This window comes from Aotus nancymaae, unplaced genomic scaffold, assembly GCF_030222135.1.
Source record: "Aotus nancymaae isolate 86718 unplaced genomic scaffold, 86718_ANA_hifiasm-v0.15.2.pri h1tg000025l, whole genome shotgun sequence".
NCBI classification, from domain to species: Eukaryota; Metazoa; Chordata; class Mammalia; order Primates; family Aotidae; genus Aotus; species Aotus nancymaae.
This window is the reverse complement of record NW_026988438.1, coordinates 19,780,849-19,799,204: the sequence shown is the minus strand read 5'-3', so window position 1 is coordinate 19,799,204 and position 18,356 is coordinate 19,780,849. Positions and strand designations below refer to the sequence as shown.

The 18,356-nt window shown below is 37.5% G+C and overlaps 1 protein-coding gene across 1 annotated transcript; it reads left to right on the top strand.

Annotated features, from left to right (window-relative positions):
- Positions 1-895: 895 nt before the first annotated feature.
- On the top strand, positions 896-11,127 carry STEAP1 (STEAP family member 1). The gene is made up of 5 exons (XM_012450858.2): positions 896-969; positions 6,057-6,171; positions 7,089-7,601; positions 8,205-8,369; positions 10,771-11,127. The coding sequence occupies exons 2-5, from the start codon at positions 6,088-6,090 to the stop codon at positions 11,026-11,028; spliced, it is 1,020 nt and encodes a 339-aa protein (XP_012306281.2). The 5' UTR covers positions 896-969; positions 6,057-6,087; the 3' UTR covers positions 11,029-11,127.
- The last annotated feature ends 7,229 nt before the right edge of the window (positions 11,128-18,356 follow it).

Below are 18,356 nucleotides of genomic sequence, written 5' to 3'. Positions count from 1 at the left end.
TTTCTACTCAGCTTAGTCCTGACAATGTTGTACACCAAATCCCCAGAATTTTGCAATTCATGTCTCAGACACTATCCCGAGGCTGGTTCCAAGGGAGAGAAGTAACTCCCCCGCTAAAGTTCTCTTTTTCTAAAACTTTGAAATATTAACAGTTAACTTTGCCTTAGGTCTGGAATACTTCATTGAGCTAGGATATGGAAAGCTGCACTTAAAAGCTGAGGCAAGGAAGGGAGGGCCGGAGTAAACATTGGGTTTAAGGGTTTTTTTCGGCTGGGGAGCGGGGTTTGTGCCATTAAAGTTACACAACGTAAACAATTCAGGGAGCAAGTCACTCTCAGAAATTCAGCTTCGGATTTCTTAAACTGTAAATCACAGCCACGTCACGACGGGCTGTTAGATTTTAAATAAGCTAACGTGTAGGAGGGTTTTAAGCTCTAAACGACCCATCTCCAAGTGTGACCTGGAAATGCTTCCATATCTCCTGGGAACTTGTTAGAAATGAAAATCTCAGTCCCCATGCCAAACATACTGAACCAGAAACGGAGTGGACAGCCTGACAATCAGTGTTTTAATAAGGACCCGGGTAATTCTGATACATGCTAAAGTTTGAGAATCACTGCTCTAGAGAAATGCACAAACGTTACTTATTGGAGATTAAACCAAAGGCAAAGGGGTGGAGGGCGCGGAACGGACCTCAGGGGCAGGGCAGAGGGCGTTTGAGAGGAACCTGGGAGAGGCCGAGGTGCGACCTGAGGAGTCGTACACCCGCTGCCGAGGCCTCTGAGGACGGTCCCGAACCCTCGGAAGTCGGGCGCCAGCAGGTGGCGCTGGACGCGCAACTGACCTGGAGGCGGAGCCTGCAGCAGGCGTGGACACTCGGCGCTCGGGAGGCTCGGGCTCCGCGTGGGGTCGGCACCTCCGGGCAGCAGCGGCCGCCGAGACTCACGGTCAAGCTACGGCGAGGAGTGGGTGAGTCCCTTGGATCGTTCTCACTGGCCGCTTGGTCCTCGAGTCCGCCCGCGTGTCCCTGCAAGGCTGGGCGCCGGCTCCCAGTCCTGGGAGGGGTGTAGCGGGTCGCACGCCTTCTCGGGACGGGGCGGCGGCGCTCCTGGGCGAGCGCTGCTCAGTTCTCCCTTTATGTGCCGCGGCGGGGCGCGCTGCCTTCCAGCCCAGCTCGGTTGTGGCCGGGCGGCGGGTTGCGGGGAGCCAGGGAGTCACAGGAAGCCTCGCTAGGGGCTTAAGGTTGTGATGGATTATTAAGTTTGTTCTCAGGTTGGGTTTTGATATCAAGTGTTTTAACGTGGCAGAGTCGCCAGTTTGCTGTGCGTTGACGAATGATTGCTGCACAGTACTTAAAATCGTGCTACTTCTCGGCTTCGGGTTTCCTAGTAACAGAGGTTTTCCTTTTTAGTCGTTAGAACACTGGCCCTACTCTTTCAGGATCTGGGTGGGGTTCGGGTTCCCTCCAAAATAGTCAATCAAGGCTTTAAATATGCAATTCTGGTCAAATCCACTGAAAGGAGTTTGTAGACATAAATTTTTTTACTTTATTTCTGACTTTACTTTTGTAAAAAAAAATTCTTACTTTTGTAAAAAAAAAAAAAAAAAAAATCCCCTCCACATCCTAACATGTAATAAAAGGTTATTCACTTAACATGAATGTTAAGCACAGAGGGAAAGCAATGCTTAAAAAGAGAGCAGCACAGTGAAAAAACAAACTTGCCTTCACGTAGTTAAATGTAAAACGAGTGTGTACTTGAAAGTATAAAAGGTTGGAAATGCAATGCAACTCAGTGTATTCCAGTCATTGGGTTTCTTCATATTCTCAACTGTGGGACATAAACATGAGTCAGTTGGGCTGTGCCAATATTTAGGAACACCAGGGCAGCCATTCCTGGTACAGCTAAACAGCAGTTGCATTAGAAATATGCTTCACTTTTTTAAAAGGGGGTGAAAGAAAACTTTGGGTCGAATTCTGGAGTGCCTAACATTTTAACACTATGTTGTTTTCTGTTATTTTTCTTTTTATGAAAAGATTTTACTGTAGAACTAAAATTACATTTTGGTTAATGTCTGATGGAAACCAACAAATTTATTTGACTCAGTAGTTTTTTTTCCTGGCTTACGGGCACAGAGTTGACTGTGGGCCACACAGTCAACAAGCTCCCTCACAAGGCTTTTCCTTGGCTTTGCTCTGGAGCATGGTCTCTTTACCATGCAGACACATGGCTGGGAACCTCTCCAGGGCAACTCTGGTTTTCCACCCAGACTCTCTTTGTAGTGACCATCAGTCAGCAAACATTGCCAACTTGCTAGCTACCCCAGGACTGGGTCTAAAACACAGGCCCCAGCCTTTTCCTCTGCTTCCCTTCCCATGCCACCACTTGTCTATAAAACTTTATCCTCCTCTAGGGTACATCGCTCTACCATGCAGTTACTTGTTGAAATGCCTGCCTTCTCTCCCAGACTTCAAGGTTTTTCAGAGCAGAAGCTTTATCTCATTTAACCTTGTATTCCCCCTGCCTTACATTGTTGTTCACAATATAGTTAATGAATTCATATTGAATAAATATAGATGTATTTGTTAACATCTTTACCATCATGAAACTCTCAAAGTTAAAACAACTTCTAAACATAATGAATTATTTCTTATATTTGATTACAGTAGGTGACACTTCCACCTAGCACCTCCTCCCCTACCCCACAAACTATTATGTAGGTGGTATGGTTTGAAGCTGTGTCTCCCCCTCAAATCTCATGTTGAAATATAATCCCCAAAGCTGGAACTGGGGTCTGGTGGGAACAATTTCTCATGGTTTAACACCATCGCCCCTTGGTGCTGTTGTCACATTAGTGCAGGGGTCCCCAACCCCCTGGCCACAGAATGGTATTGGTAAGTGTCCTATGAGGAACTGGGCTGCACAGCAAGAGGTGAGTGGCAGGCCAGCGAGCATTACCGCCTGAGCTCCACCTCCTGTCAGATGAACCATGGCATTAGATTCTCATAAGTGTATGAACCCTATTACAAACTGCACATGCAAGGGATCTAGGATGCATGCTCCTTGTAAGAATCTATTTTGCCTGATGATCTGAGGTGGAACAATTTCATCCTGAAACCCTATCTTTCTCCCCCAACTTGGAAAAATTGTCTTCCATGAAATCAGTCCCTGGTACCAAAAAGTTTGGGGACCACTGCGATAATGTAAGACGCCTGCTCCCACTTAACCTTTCACCATGACTGTAAACCCCCTGAGTCCTCCCCAGGAGCAGATGTTGCCTTGCTTCCTGTACAACCTATGGAACCATGAGCCAATTAAACCTCCTTTCTTTATAAATTACCCAGTCTCAGGTATTTCTTTATAGCAGTGCAAGAACAGCCTAATACAGTTAGTTAAGTCACCAAATGACTTGGCATAATGCTTCTTAAGGAGATAGAGTGTCCTTTCCTCCAGAGCAGGCATGAGTGTCATTTCTGTTTTTCCTCTTTATTGTTGATCGCAGAATTGGGTTCATAAACACTTGATGATTGGCATATGCTTTACTCAGAATTCTTGTACATGCTAGTGGTGAACACCCAAATCACACTAACGTAAACCAAAAAAGGGATGTGTGGACTGTGTGAAAAATTCAGGATCTAGTCTCAGGGACTCTAAGTACTGAAATATGCCACCATGACACTTCTGTGTCTTTCTCCATTTCCTGTTCTGCTTCCATGTTGGCTTTCTTCTGTTCTAATGAAAATATCTTCCTTCTTACAGCAAGGAGGAAAAAGCATGGCAGGCTTATCCTGTCCTATCGTAACAAAATGTCAGACATCTCATCTCACCCTTCCACTTACATATATAAATTTCAGAGAATGACCATGGGTTAACTAGGGTTGTGTGCCATCCCTAAGCCAATCAGTGGGAGAATAGGAAACTCACTGGCCAGGCCTGAGTCATATACCCACTTCTGTGACCAGAAGATGGGCATTACTATTTTGCGCAGCCTCCCAAAATCATACTGGAGGGAGGAGGGGCGTTTTTCCAAATGGAGGAAATGTTTTAAATCAGAAGAGAATGTGGGCAAACTAAAACAACAAATATCCTCATCATGAATGTTCTGTAATTTTGAAATAGATAATATCTGGAAAATGTTCCAAGAGCACCTCAACAGAGAAAATGTTGGCTTATGTAAAAGCAACTCCTCTTTATTCATTGTTATGGTTAAACTTTTAAAACTTGGAGAACGTTTTAAGAACAGTCATACATCTCTTCATTACAGAATACATTCTGAGAAATTCATTGTAAGCCGATTTCAGTGTTGGGGGAACATCATAGAGTGTACTTACATAAAGTTAGATGGTACAGCCTCCTTCATACAGAGCCTAGATGGTATAGTCTATTGCTCCTAGGCTACTAATCTGTATAGTGTGTTACTATGCTGAATACTGTGGGCAGCTGAAACACAATGGTATTTGTATATCTAAACATATATATATAGTATAAAAGATAAAAAATTGTATACCTGTAGAGGGCACTTACTATGAATGAAACTTGCAGAACTGGAAGTTGCTCTGGGTAAGTCAGTGAGTGAGTAGTGAGTGAATGTGAAGGCCTAGGACATTACTGTACACTACCACAGACTTTATAAATGTTATACACTTCAGCTACCCTACATTTATTGAAAAATGTTTTTCTTTAATAATAACCTTAGCTTACTGTAACATTTTTACTTTATTAACTTTTTAATATTTTGACTCTTTTGTAATAACATTGAGCTTAAAATATAGTTACATTGTACAGCTGTACAAAAATCTTTTCTTTGTTTATATTCTTACTCCTTGTGCTTTTTTCTATTTCTAAATTTTTTTTTCTTTTTAGACTTTTTTGTTAAAACTAAGACACAAACACACACATTAGCCTAGACCTACCCAGGGTCAGGATCGTCAGTGTCATTGTCTTCCACCTCTATATCTTGTCCTACTGGAAGGTCTTCAGGGGGCAGTAACAGGCATGGAGCTGTCATCTCCTATGATAACAATGCCTTCTTCTGGAATATCTCCTGAAGGACCTGCCTACGGCTGTTTACAGTTAGCTCTTTTTTTGTAAATAGAAGGAGTACACTTCACAATAATGATAAAAAGTATAGTATTATAAAAACTAGACAATAGGAATTTTTTTGCTCCATTATAATCTTAGGGGACCACTGTTACATATGCAGTCAGTTGTTGACCAGAATGTTATGCGACACATCACTGTATTTTAAACTATTCCTGGAAACAGCTTTCCACCTAAAAAAGTACTACATGTGTTCTAAAACAGGAAATAAATTCAGAACTAATAAAAACAATAATACTGTGACATATGTTTGCTTTCTCTAAAAAATGTTACACCAATCCTGGATGAGGATCTGTGAATTTGTTAAAGAAAACATTGTTTTATCAAGTGAGAAATTTGAAAAGTTGTTTTCCACAGGGTTGACCAGAAGACTGGGCATGTCATTAATCCAGCACAATTCACCACTCCCACTGGAAACATACTAGCAATTCACATCTTCACATCTTCCAGACAAAGACCAACCTCTTACTCCAAAAGAAAAATGACATTCAGAAAATATTGTTTCAGACTTCAGGGTCAACCCCAAAATTCTGTTAAACATAAATCTTATATCAGCTACCTCCAGCCTCCATTGGTGACATTATTATTCTCAATATAATTCATTTCTAATTATATTTGCCATTGACCGGAGTTGGCTTTCCTCCAGATGGAAACCTGAAATTACATCTTCCTAAAGTAAAAGGCAACATATGACCCTTTGTAATCCATACAGACACCTAGGATATTCATTGAACAAATAAGTGGATAAAGAAGAGCAGTTACTATTGATAAGAGGGCATTGGTTTGAAACTCTTACAGATTATAATGTGAGGTTAAATGTATAAATCAGTCACTATTTGAATTTTTATTGTACTTTACCACTCTAGTCTTTAAGCAAGTAAAATTTTTATATAGTTCCATCAAACATTCACATCATAAGTAGAATAGACATGAAAGTAATTATTTTTATTTTTACAGGTGGCTGAAGCCATACTATTTTACAGAATTAATGGAAAGCAGAAAAGATATCACAAGACCTGAAGAACTTTGGAAAATGAAGCCTAGGAGAAATTTAGAAGAAGATGATTATTTGGTAAAATATTAATAATAGCAATAATAAGTAATAATCAACATCTATAAACGTAATTCAGATGCCATTCTGTATCTCCTAGTGTTATGAAAGTGATTTTTCACCCTAGTCTGCTGATATCTGGACTTGGATTACTGTCACTGATACTGTGAAGGACAGAGTAGTATATGTAAGAGAAATAGTACCTTGACTGATTGTCAGGGACTTAGCTGAATAACCTTGAATAAGTCACTGAAAATCTGGGATCTTAGTCTAAGCCATGAAAGCCTTGGACCAGATCATCCCCAAGGCCCTTCCAATTCTTTCTAACAGTCTATAGTTCTAATTTTTTTTTTTTAAAAAAAGTCATCAAAGCCCATACAACAGTAATTTTGTTAGCCAGCGTTTTTGTCATAGACACAATGGCAGCTTACCAAGAGATCATCTAGTAAATTGGTGATTCACTGTAAAACCAAATAAATTTACTTTTGGGTAAGAATCACTTGTCCCACTTGTGGTCAACCACAGGATTAAGTGTTTCTTACTACATTTTTTGACTGAAAAAGTGGGTTCCAAACTCTCCCAAACTGTCTCAATGGAAGTTTTAGCAGAAATTATTTATTTAATCTTAATAATTTTAATAGGGATAAGTAAGAAATTATAAGCATATACTTTATAAAAGTAACAGTGTGCATAAAATGAAATTATTGCATTTTTCAAGTTTACTGTCTTGTCTGAAGCATGTATTTCTTTTGTCCTAAAGACAAAAATCTTTCAGTGCCACATAGACTATGCTATCTTCAACTAACCAGTATTCAAAAGCAAGGTTCTGAATGCTGTTATTCAATGAGAAGCATAATGCTTGAGCAATAAGTAATTAGTTTAAGAGATATCCCATTGTTTTGTTCAATTTTAAGATGTTTATCTTCTTTTCTTTGTAGCATAAGGACACAGGCGAGACCAGCATGCTAAAAAGACCCGCGCTTTTGCATTTGCACCAAACAGCCCATGCTGATGGATTTGACTGCCCTTCAGAACTTCAGCACACACAGAAACTCTTTCCACAATGGCACTTGCCAATTAAGATAGCTGCTATTATAGCATCTCTGACTTTTCTTTACACTCTTGTGAGGGAAGTAATTCACCCTTTAGCAACTTCCCATCAACAGTACTTTTATAAAATTCCAATCCTGGTCATCAACAAAGTCTTGCCAATGGTTTCCATCACTCTGTTGGCATTGGTTTATCTGCCAGGTGTGATAGCTGCAATTGTCCAACTTCATAACGGAACCAAGTATAAGAAGTTTCCACATTGGCTGGACAGGTGGATGTTAACAAGAAAGCAGTTTGGGCTTCTCAGTTTCTTTTTTGCTGTACTGCATGCAATTTATAGTCTGTCTTACCCAATGAGGCGATCCTACAGATACAAGTTGCTAAACTGGGCATATCAACAGGTAAGATGACAATGTTGACACTAGTACTAAATAAAAAGTCTAAGTCACCTAACAAATTAATCATTTCTCATTGTAATATTAATACCCTAACCCCTGTTGAAACTCAATGTCGAAAATGTCATATATTTTTAAATGTTTATTATACTTTCACTAGGGCTTTGTTGTCAGTCGGTTTTATATTGAGAAACGTTTTTAAGCTGAAAATAAGGTACAACTTTAGCAACATAAGAAACATTTTATTCATGGACAAGGTCACATTTCAAATTTCTACCACCTTCACAAGATTACTTTTTAACACCGATTGTTCTTATCTTCTCCTTGTTTATCTTCTTAATGAGCATGCACATTACAGTTCTAACCAAGTAAACCATCAAATAATTATTAGAAAATTAATAGATTATGGAAATGTTGCATTCAAGAAGAAAAGTGATAGCTTCTATGTCATTTGTCTTAGAAGAATACCAAAAAAAGAAAGAAAAAGTCATACATGTGTGGAGACCTGTTTCTGGCTTCATAGTAGACACAGGGAAGAGTATAGAAGGAGATTCGCATTCAGGAAATAACTCGTTTGCATTCCTTCTTTCTGTGTTTACCCTCTGGTAGGTCCAACAAAATAAAGAAGATGGCTGGATTGAGCATGATGTTTGGAGAATGGAGATTTATGTGTCACTGGGAATTGTAGGACTGGCAATACTGGCTCTGTTGGCTGTGACATCTATTCCATCTGTGAGCGACTCTTTGACATGGAGAGAATTTCAGTATATTCAGGTAAATAATCTATCAAATAACTCTAAGAAGTAAATCTTCTTTTGCACTTATAATAACAAATATGTCGACTTTACCCATAAAAAATAACAAATGTTTTTCAATAGCAAAGATGTTGCACTTGTTTCGGTTAATAATGTGCTCTCCTGTTTTCTCCCTATTGCTTCTAATTAGGAAAAGGGTTTCCTAGACATAAATAAAAGTCATTAAAATATTCTTTTTTTCTTTTTTTTTGAAATGAAATCTCACTCTTTTGCCCAAGCTGGAGTGCAGTGGCATGATCTTAGCTCACTCCAACCTGTGCCTTTTGGGTTCAGGTGAGTCTCCTACCCCAGCCTCATGAGTAGCTGGGATCACAGGCACCCACCACCATGCCCAGCTAATTTTAGTATTTTTAGTAGAGATGGGGTTTCCTCATGTTGGACAGGCTGGTCTCAAACTCCTGACCTCAAATGATCCACCCACCTCAGACAGTCATGAGCCACCACACTCTGCCTATTGATTCTAATATTTGAAACTTGTTAAACAATTTGCTACCCATCTAATGTGATATTTTAGGAATCCAATATGCATGGTTTATTAGTTCTTTAAAAATAAAAATATTATTTTACCTGTCACCTGAATTTAGTAATGCCTTTTATGTTACACAACTTAGCACTATCCAGAAGCAAAAGCTCTCTCCTTGAAATAATAGTGTTTTATCTACCAAAGATACTATAGTATGTAATTTCAAAGGCTGCTTTTTCCAGCTTACATTTTATATAGCTTACTCACTTTAAGTTTCTAAATAGTCTTGGAATTTTAAAACTCTTAGATTTACCGAAGTTTATCTTCTGGTGGTAGATTATCCATTAAAAAAAAGTGCTGTGCCACAATTCACTTGGGATCCTTGTCTGACAAGATTCAAAGGACTAAATTTAATTCAGTCATAAGCACTCCCACTTACCTTTTATGGGCAGACATCTTTGGAAATTTCCACAAAGAGCAGGCATTCCCAACTATCCCTTCTACATGTCCACACGTATACTCCAGCACTTTATTAGGGCATCTGATTAGGCTGGCAAGTATGCTTCCATCTGAATTCTTCCAGTGTGGCTTAGAGGTGGTACCACATTCTCACAGAATTTCCTGATTTTGTAGGTTTAACCTAAGAGCCATTGGAGTTCTCTGATCCTCATTAAATAGCTTTCTTCATACATTACTCTGCCTGTTACACATATGAAGAACACCGCTTTTTAGACTTAATTAGGAATTTAAGACTGCATCTTGGCAACTGAGCTCATTCCACGATATGCACAAAACCTAGCCCATAAGTATACAATACACATTTGGTAAAATTAATTTTCAACCAAAAACATGTATGTTTAAACCAGAAACCTAGAAATGTTTCACTTAATATCTGAGAACTGGTTACACTACGATTTACCATGGAGATTCACATCTTAAAACATAAACTAGCTATTTGATTATATTCATTGGGACTTAAGAATATGGCTGAATAATTGTGAGTTAGATTTGTTCTGGCAGGCCAATGACCATTTCCAGTAAAATGAATAGACGTCAGAAGTTACACAGAAGTGCTGTTGCCAGAACACTGTTAAGATTACATAGGTGAACAACTATTTTTAAGCAATTTTATCTGTATAGTGACAAAGCATCCCAATGCAAGCTGAAATGTTTCATCACATCTCCAGATCTCTCTATTTTGTGTAGACATTGAAAAAATTTCAGTTATCCATAACTGAAAAAATTTCAATGTCTGCACAAAATGTTCAGTGTTCAATGTTCACATTTTTCCATTTTATCAGAATATTCAATTTTTAAAAACGTAGGCCAAGTTCATTCACTTCATTATTGATTTATCAAAATCAGAGTGAGTCACGTTAGTCAACTTCGCAATTGATAAAGATCACTGAAGTCAAATTGTTTTTTTTCTGTAATCTTCAGTTAATCTACCTATATTTAATTCAGCATCTAAAATGTGCAAATCATTGTGTTGATTCTGCAGGGATCCTGGTATAAATAAGACTCAGTCCCTGATTTTAGGTGGCTTGTGGTAAGCAGAATTAAGACAAATCCACAAGAGATAAAGCCCAAAAATAAATGTCATTTAAGAGAGATGAACAAAGTGGTAGAGAAACAGTAGACAGAGTTTTTGATCACCTGCATGCAAAGAAAGGCTGTGAATTTTGTTCACTTAGCCTGGAGACAAGAACATTACCCAAAAGTAAGGTGAGGAGGACAGGCAAAAAGGGTAGAAAGATGTGAATGGACATTGCTGAGAAATATGATAGGAAAACAATCATAGATAAAGGATTTCCAAGCAGAAGAGCACATCAGATGAGGTAGGGTGGGATAAACTCCTATTGAACCAGTCTTCACCAATTTTGTTTTTCTTTTGCAGAGCAAGCTAGGAATTGTTTCTCTTCTACTGGGCACAATACATGCATTGATTTTCGCCTGGAATAAGTGGATAGATATAAAACAATTTGTATGGTATACACCTCCAACTTTTATGATAGCTGTTTTCCTTCCAATTATTGTCCTGATATGTAAAAGCATATTATTCCTGCCATGCTTGAGGAAGAAGATATTGAAGATTAGACATGGTTGGGAAGACATCACCAAAATTAACAAAACTGAGATGTCTTCTCAGCTGTAGAATCACTGTTTACACACATTTTTATTAAATATTGATATATTTTATCACCAACATTTCAAGTTTGTATTTGTTAATAAAATGATTATTCAGAGATCTTAATTTTTCTCTTCATATATGTGTGATGAGTTTAAAATATGTGTATTTCCTTGTAGATTTGATTCAAAGCAAAAAAATCTTTTTAATACTAATCTCTAGCACTTTCTCTATGATAAAGGTAAGCATGACAAAACAATAACATCTGATTTGTCAGATTAAATAGCATTACAAATAATCAAGAGCTTTGAAATACCAGTCCTTGCTGCCCATTAGACAGGTATCATTATGAAAAAATTATTTTATCTGAATCTACAACAAAAGCATAATAAGCATTTACTATTACTAAAGAACGTTCATTTGTCTGTACCCAGGTTTTACTCATGGACCACCCATCTCAAAAAACACTCATACTATGTCTATACAAGTAGAGCAGCAGAGTAATATCAGATACAGCCAGGCAAAACAAAACTCAGGCTATCCAGGAGAAATAGTAAATTCAATAATTTCCACCTGAGTTATGTACAATTCAGTTTAACTTACTTTAATGCATTGGCAAAAGCATAACATAAAACATTCCCTGAAAGAACAAACTATACATTAGCTGTCAGGACTTGCTAACCCAACTATGTGCTTCAGAGGTTTTTCATGATTAGCAGAAGTAATCACAAGCTTTATCTTTTATAGTGGTGAGCCATTTATTATTAAAGACAATAGAGATAACGGTGCAAATTAGGAAAAACAATTAGGCTATTCAGTAAGTGGAGTGCAGGTTTTCTATTTTTTCTATCGCAAAGGATGATTCTTCATTATTACATGGGGGATAAGGAGCCTCTTTGGGCACAAATTTGAACTCTGCATTATTGAGGTTCAGACATACAGAGATATATTCACAGTGAAGGAAGGAGTTGAGAGCAGCAATTCTGAACTGGAGACAGAGCAGACAAGAGTGTCCTTGAGAACAAAACTCAGCATTAAAGTAAAAGAAATCTAGGACTCTAGAATTGCAAACCAGATTCATCAAGGGAGCATAACTATGGGACCACTGAATTAAGCATGGCACGTCATTCCATAATCAACCAGCTCTGAGACGCAGCAGTCAAGTAACAGTTTCACCTGCATGGCAAAGTGTCAGCACCTCCGGTACTGAGAAGGAGAAATCAAGTTCCAACCTTCCTGGTACCAAGAGATTACAGAGGCTGCAGCTAAAGTGGCACCTCAGTGAAGCTTTCAGGAACAACAGCCCAAGTTCTGACTTGATTATTGAACCCCTGCCTTGGTAGCCATGGTAACGAGCAACAACAGGCCTATTCTGAAACAGAAAATATACCTTTTTGAGGATTCCTAGTTATAGGAAAAAGAGAATCAACAAGGGCCTTAAAAGCAAGGCACAAAACATCTAGATTCCATTTTTACTCATAGATTGGTAAGAACTAAACCACTCTTTGTAGCTTTTGTGAAGTTTTTACAACAGTTGGGTAATATTGTTATGAGCTGAAGAAAACAATAAAAGTTGTCTTTAAAAGAAGAAATATAATGTTCTGGTATAAGCTTAGATTTTCTTTTACTCACTCCACCAACATCTCTTGAGCATATTCCACATACCAGGTCAGTGCTAAACAGAGGATATGGCAAGATAGAAATGACCTAGTCTCTACTTACAGTCATGGGGAAGACAAATTTTAGTGCACCAATGGATTCTGAGTGTGCTGATACCACTTACGAAGGAATGACTGGTTCTGTTTACAAGAGCAAAGTCAGGAAAGTATGAGGTTGAGCCAGAAAAAGAGAAACTCTTCGAGCTGGGTATTGTGCGTGTAAAAGTTCCTCAGACAGAATGGGAGGGCAGGGTGTAATGTAACGTGTTGGAAGACCTAGCTTAGAGTGGCTGGAACAGAATATGTGAAAGAAATACCGGATTACATATAGACAAAAAATAGACAGGTTGAGGTCATTGTATGACATGAAACTAAGTTAGAAAACAACACAAATATTTAAGGAGACAACTAAGCCCAGGGCAGAGGCAATAAATTCCCAAATTAAGGTCATTACGGAGAAGAAGATAAAAGATGAGAGCTAACGAAATAGGAAGATCGAAGCTGTAGTCATTCATGAACAATAGCATATGACAACCGAGGGGGAGGAAGGCATTTAGGGTAGAGTTTCTAGGATTCTTTTAGGTTGATGATTTAAGAATGATCCCATTAAACAAGATAGAAAAATTCTATGGAAGGAGCCGGTGTTTTAACCAAAACAAAAACAGACTGTGTGCTCTGTACATTGTATGCTGTTTACAATCGTCTCAGTTGCTAAGGGATGCAGTGTGTTTTTTTAGTTTCAGAGTACACAAATATAAGTATAAAAGGCATATCATCTGGGAAGCAGAAAGGGAAAGGTCTTTTTCTTGGTCCTTTGAAAGAGTGATTTTTAAATAAAACGTCTGATATGGTCAACACACTTATGTCTGGATAGTTAAAGATATGAATATAGATATGAATGTCACCATACTATGACACGCAGTGTCCTCCTGGAGTAGAAGGAACAGCGCCTGGAAAACAGCTGGCTGTGAGCCCAGTGACTTCCTTCTCCAAGCAGAACTCTCCTTCGTGATCAAAATGAGTCTAACTCGGGTTTATTTTCTTTAAAGATTTGCTCAATAGAGATTTTATGATCTTTGGTTTAAAAAAAGTTAAAATGATATATTTACTATTTTAATAACGAGTTACATTTAATGTTTTATGGCAATAAAAAATAAATATCTGATTCTGATGTGATTTTTCAGACCATAGACTACATGCCCAAAGCAGCCTGTAAGAAATTATAGCCTATTAAGTGTGGAATCTATAGAATTCAACATACAAATTAATAACAAAATTGTGTGACTTTCATTAGTAACACTAAGTGTAGAATTTTCTTCCAAGAATATGAACAATATGTAGTATTTGCTCTTTTCTAAAATCTGTTTTCAAAGTAAAAGGATTAAAATTTTTCCAGTTTGGATTTAATGTTAAGTTTTACTCGGTTAATTACAAGTCCTCTTCATGCCAATTTGTCCAGGTGTTTGCAAGAGGCCCTTTGAAGAGGTAATACATTATTTGATCTTTGATTTATGGAAAATAATCCTGTGCTTTAATAAATTAATGAATCACTGACTTGTGACCATTACACATTACCTGAAGCTAAAGTTCAGTGCCTTCTTATTCTCAGCTAGTTTCACTTCTTCAGCTGATCAGGGGTCCTCACATTTATTGTTATTGAGTATGTTATATTCTGAGAATTATTAATGGATATCCATTTAACTGTGCCAAGAAAAAGTTGACAGTTCCTGCAGTTATAAAATTATTGAGCTGAAAGAAACTGATGAGGTCAACCTGAACACTCTAATCCCTTGTCCAGAGGCATGACCCCACCGAAATAAGGTCTCCCTCAGCAAAATGTTTGTATTGCGGAACAACATTAAACAGGGAGAAGAGGGGAACAGAACATAGGTGCCAAAATTGCAATGGTAAGGAACTTGTTGGTTTTCTTAGGATCAAAATCCTCTCCTGCACCTCCACTGGACCAGGGAATAACTGAGTGGACAAGATCTCAGTTTTGGAGAACTAGGATGTTATACTAGGGGTTGCTGATGAGTGTGCCAGAATGACTGTCACATCCCTAAGCACATGACCCTGGGAAATAATTTCAAACCTAGTCTTGATTTGTAACTTAAAGTTGTGCTATTACAAAAGTATTCATGTGTTTAAACACAGTGGAGTTAAACAGTGTAAGAGCTGGAAAATGGATTTGTTTCCATTTTTTTAATAAAAAGAAACTCATTGAGCAACTCTCTAACAAAAGTCCAGCATGTAACAGAGGTCAGAGTTGAAGTGGACCAGCAGGACCAGGACCCTGCCTTTTTATTACTTCTTCCATTCTGCTCACAAGCCCTTGTGACAACTTGGGCTCCACGGTACACAATTTGAAAACCCCTCCTTATTTACACAGATGAGGAAATTGTGGCTCAGAGTGTTTAAGTTACTCCAACTTTCTCAGTTACTAATTGACAAATGTATATCATCAAGCCTCGTGAATTAAATACAATAATTTTGACTAGACATCTCTTTTTGTCAGGGATTGCTTATCTGAAAGGCACAGAATTCTACTCAAACTTGCTCAAGTAAAGGAGGAGATACTAACAACATAGAAGGGGTATGATAAAGTGAAGAATTTCTTAGATTCATAGGCCCTGGAGCTGGGATCCTACAAGGCAGAAATTAAATTCATCTGCTTGTTCTGTCTCCGTAGATGGGTATAGCAATGCTTCGAAGTTCACAGTGGGTTCTTTCCCAGTTTTCCCTAATTTGGCAACTAGATCAACAGCTGAGAAAGGTGCTAAATAAGACTCATTCCAATTTCAGAAAACATCCAGCTGTGAAGTTCAAAAGGGCTTGTTGAGAGGTGCTTCCAGCAAAATTAGCACTACAAGGACTCACCACCTCGCTACCCATACATAATAAAGAGAGGACAGAGGGAGTGTGAAGGTCTCATGTGGTCTGAGAAATGGAGCATTGATGAAGACAAACTATGCTGGTGTCTTACCTCACCTGTGAGGGAAGGGAGCACAGATTAAACTCTTTACCTACTCTACACCCTTGCTGAACAAGATGAATGTGACTAGAAAATAGCATACAACTAGCACACTGACTTGCCTCACTTTAAATTTGTGATCATGATATTAAGTGAACTTTCCTTACTCCCTCGTCTTCATATATTTATATAAGAACTCTATTTGTCTCCTATTAAAACTGCTATTACTCATCTTCCTTCCATGCAGTTCAACAATAGCCTCTCCTCTTATACTCAACTGGTAGATTTTCCTTAGGAAATAGATGCAATCAGAAGACAGTGAGTTTATCTTCTTACCAACAATTCTATTAATTGATGTACATGCATCTGGTACCCATATCTTCTGCCTATTACAACAGAAAAATTATCCCTGTCCCAGTCTATGTCCGACTCAAAGAATTTAGTTCTTAAATTGCACTCATCTCTCCTGTGTCATCAATTTACCCCTTTCTGCTGGATTATTCCCATTTATACTCAAGCATAGATTAAATAAATGCATAAATAAACAAATAAAAATTTGGACCACTGTTCCTCTGTAGTTTCTATCCATTTCTCTGCTAACCTTTAAAACAAAATTCCTACAGATATTTGCCTACTTTGATATTAATTTACCTATTCAGTTTTCTTTTGGTTAGTATTTGCATGACATATGTTTTCTCATTCTATTATTTATAACCTTTCTATTTTCCTATGTTTTTAGATGTCTTTTGAGAACAGTATATAGTTCAGTTTTTAAAAAATCAGGCAATCTGTTCTTTTAATTGCAACGTATAGGCCTACATATTTAATGTAAAATTGATATGTTTGGACTTAATTATGCCACCTTACTATTTGCTTCCCATTTTTTCTAGTTCTATGGTTTTTTCTTTCTCTCTTATATTGCCTTATTTTAGATTGATTGAGATTAGTTATCATTTCAGTTTTCCCTTCTAAAGCAAGCATACTTCAACTTACTATTTTTAGAAGTTACTCTAGAGATTATAATATCATCATTGACAGAGCAGTCTAATATTAATTGGCACTTTTACCTCTTTTTGCTCAATGTCAGGAACTTCTACGCTTTAATTTCATTGAACCCCCTTTTGACATATATTCTATTGTTGTTATGTATTTTAATTCCATATATATTTAAACTCAATAGAAATTATAATTATTGTTTTGTATTCACTGAAATTTATACACAGTTACCCTTTTGGTTAAAAAAAATATATTTAGTGTTCCTTTTAGTGCATAATGCATGCCTGCTGGAAAAAAATTTTCACAAGTTTTTGTTCTGAAAATATTTGATTTTTATTATTAAAGAATACATTTTTAGATGTTTAGAAATCTAAGAGGGCAGTTATTTTCTTTCAGAACTTTGTAGAAAGTTTCATTGTTTCTGATGAAAGACGAAAAATCTCATTCTAGCTGTTGCTTCATGAGATCCCTATGGCTACTTTATAATTTTTTTCTTTTTACCTTAGTTTTCAGTACTTTTGTGACAGTGAGGCTAAGTTTGGTTTTCCTTTTAGTTATTTAGTTATCTTAGTTTTCCTTTAGTTATCTCTGCTAGATGCTCATACTATATCTCCTATTTTATAACTCTATCTTTTTATTTCCTACTTTTTTCTATACTTCATCTTGTGTAATCCTATCTCCTAATTCTCTCTTCAATTGTGTCTAATCAATTATTAAATCTATCCACCAAGCTTTTAGTTATGAAGTAAACTCAGTTTTAGAATTTTAATTTGTTTTTATAGTTTCCAATTTTCTGTCAAATTTCCTACCCTTGTCCTTAATTCTTTCAGCAGAATAAGAATCTTCAGGATAAATCTATCATCTGAAGTTCCTGTGTTCTGTTTCTATGGTCAGTTTTCTTTTTTTTTTTTTCTCCTTATTTTTCATTAATTCATTTTATGTCTTCACATGAACTGGTTATTTTTACTGAGTGCTGACATTATATTTTTTTAAATTATAGAAGTAATCTGAGGCTAGGATGACATTATCCTACTCCAGAGAGAATTTGTGTTTTCTTCAGATAGGCAGTTAGGGGCTTTAGCAATGTGGGAATCTCTTAATTCAATTTTAAGAAGAGTTTACTTAAAATTGAGTTTAAGCCCCAGCCAAACTTGAACTATTTCTGGTTCATATTTATTCCTAAGAGTTAGTTCCTCGAGATTCCGACCCAGGGCTTGATGGAGAGTTGGTTCCAAGGGCTCTCCTCCTTGGCATACTCTGGATTACAGATTTTATCCCAATAGTCTCTTGAGGCTACTAAATGTGCTATTCAAGTCTTTCAACCTCTCTGTTATCTCTCCTAGAATCCCCTAGTGGAAAAGTAAACCTCAGAGTTGAGTTTACTTCTCCTGGTTTCTTTCTTCTTCCAAGACTTATTATCCATCACCACTTTGTTAGCTACTCAACACCTTCAGGCAGAGTTTTTACAATTGGTCTTGCCTTTCTAGTTGATTCTAGGGTTGGGACATACAACCCGGGCATGACCAGAAGCAGAAATCATTCGAGAGAGTTGATTACTTTTGTTATCTCTATGTGCCCCTCTTCCATTTTCTCTCTTCTGTTCTGACAATTTTATCCCTCACTGTTGCTCTACACCTCTCTTGTCAAGACGACCAAGTGATAAAATCTCAGTCTTCATTTTGCTTGCTCACTCAGTACCATTTAACAAGTCTTATTCCTCTCCTTCTTGA

What these genes read in the sequence shown, in the direction of transcription:
- STEAP1 (XM_012450858.2), top strand. Translation starts at nt 6,088, where the DNA reads ATGGAAAGCAGAAAAGATATCACAAGACCTGAAGAACTTTGGAAAATG. An exon ending in TAGAAGAAGATGATTATTTG is followed by an intron (nt 6,172 to 7,088) that starts GTAAAATATTAA and finishes TTTTCTTTGTAG; the next exon opens with CATAAGGACACAGGCGAGAC. An exon ending in GAGAATTTCAGTATATTCAG is followed by an intron (nt 8,370 to 10,770) that starts GTAAATAATCTA and finishes TTTCTTTTGCAG; the next exon opens with AGCAAGCTAGGAATTGTTTC.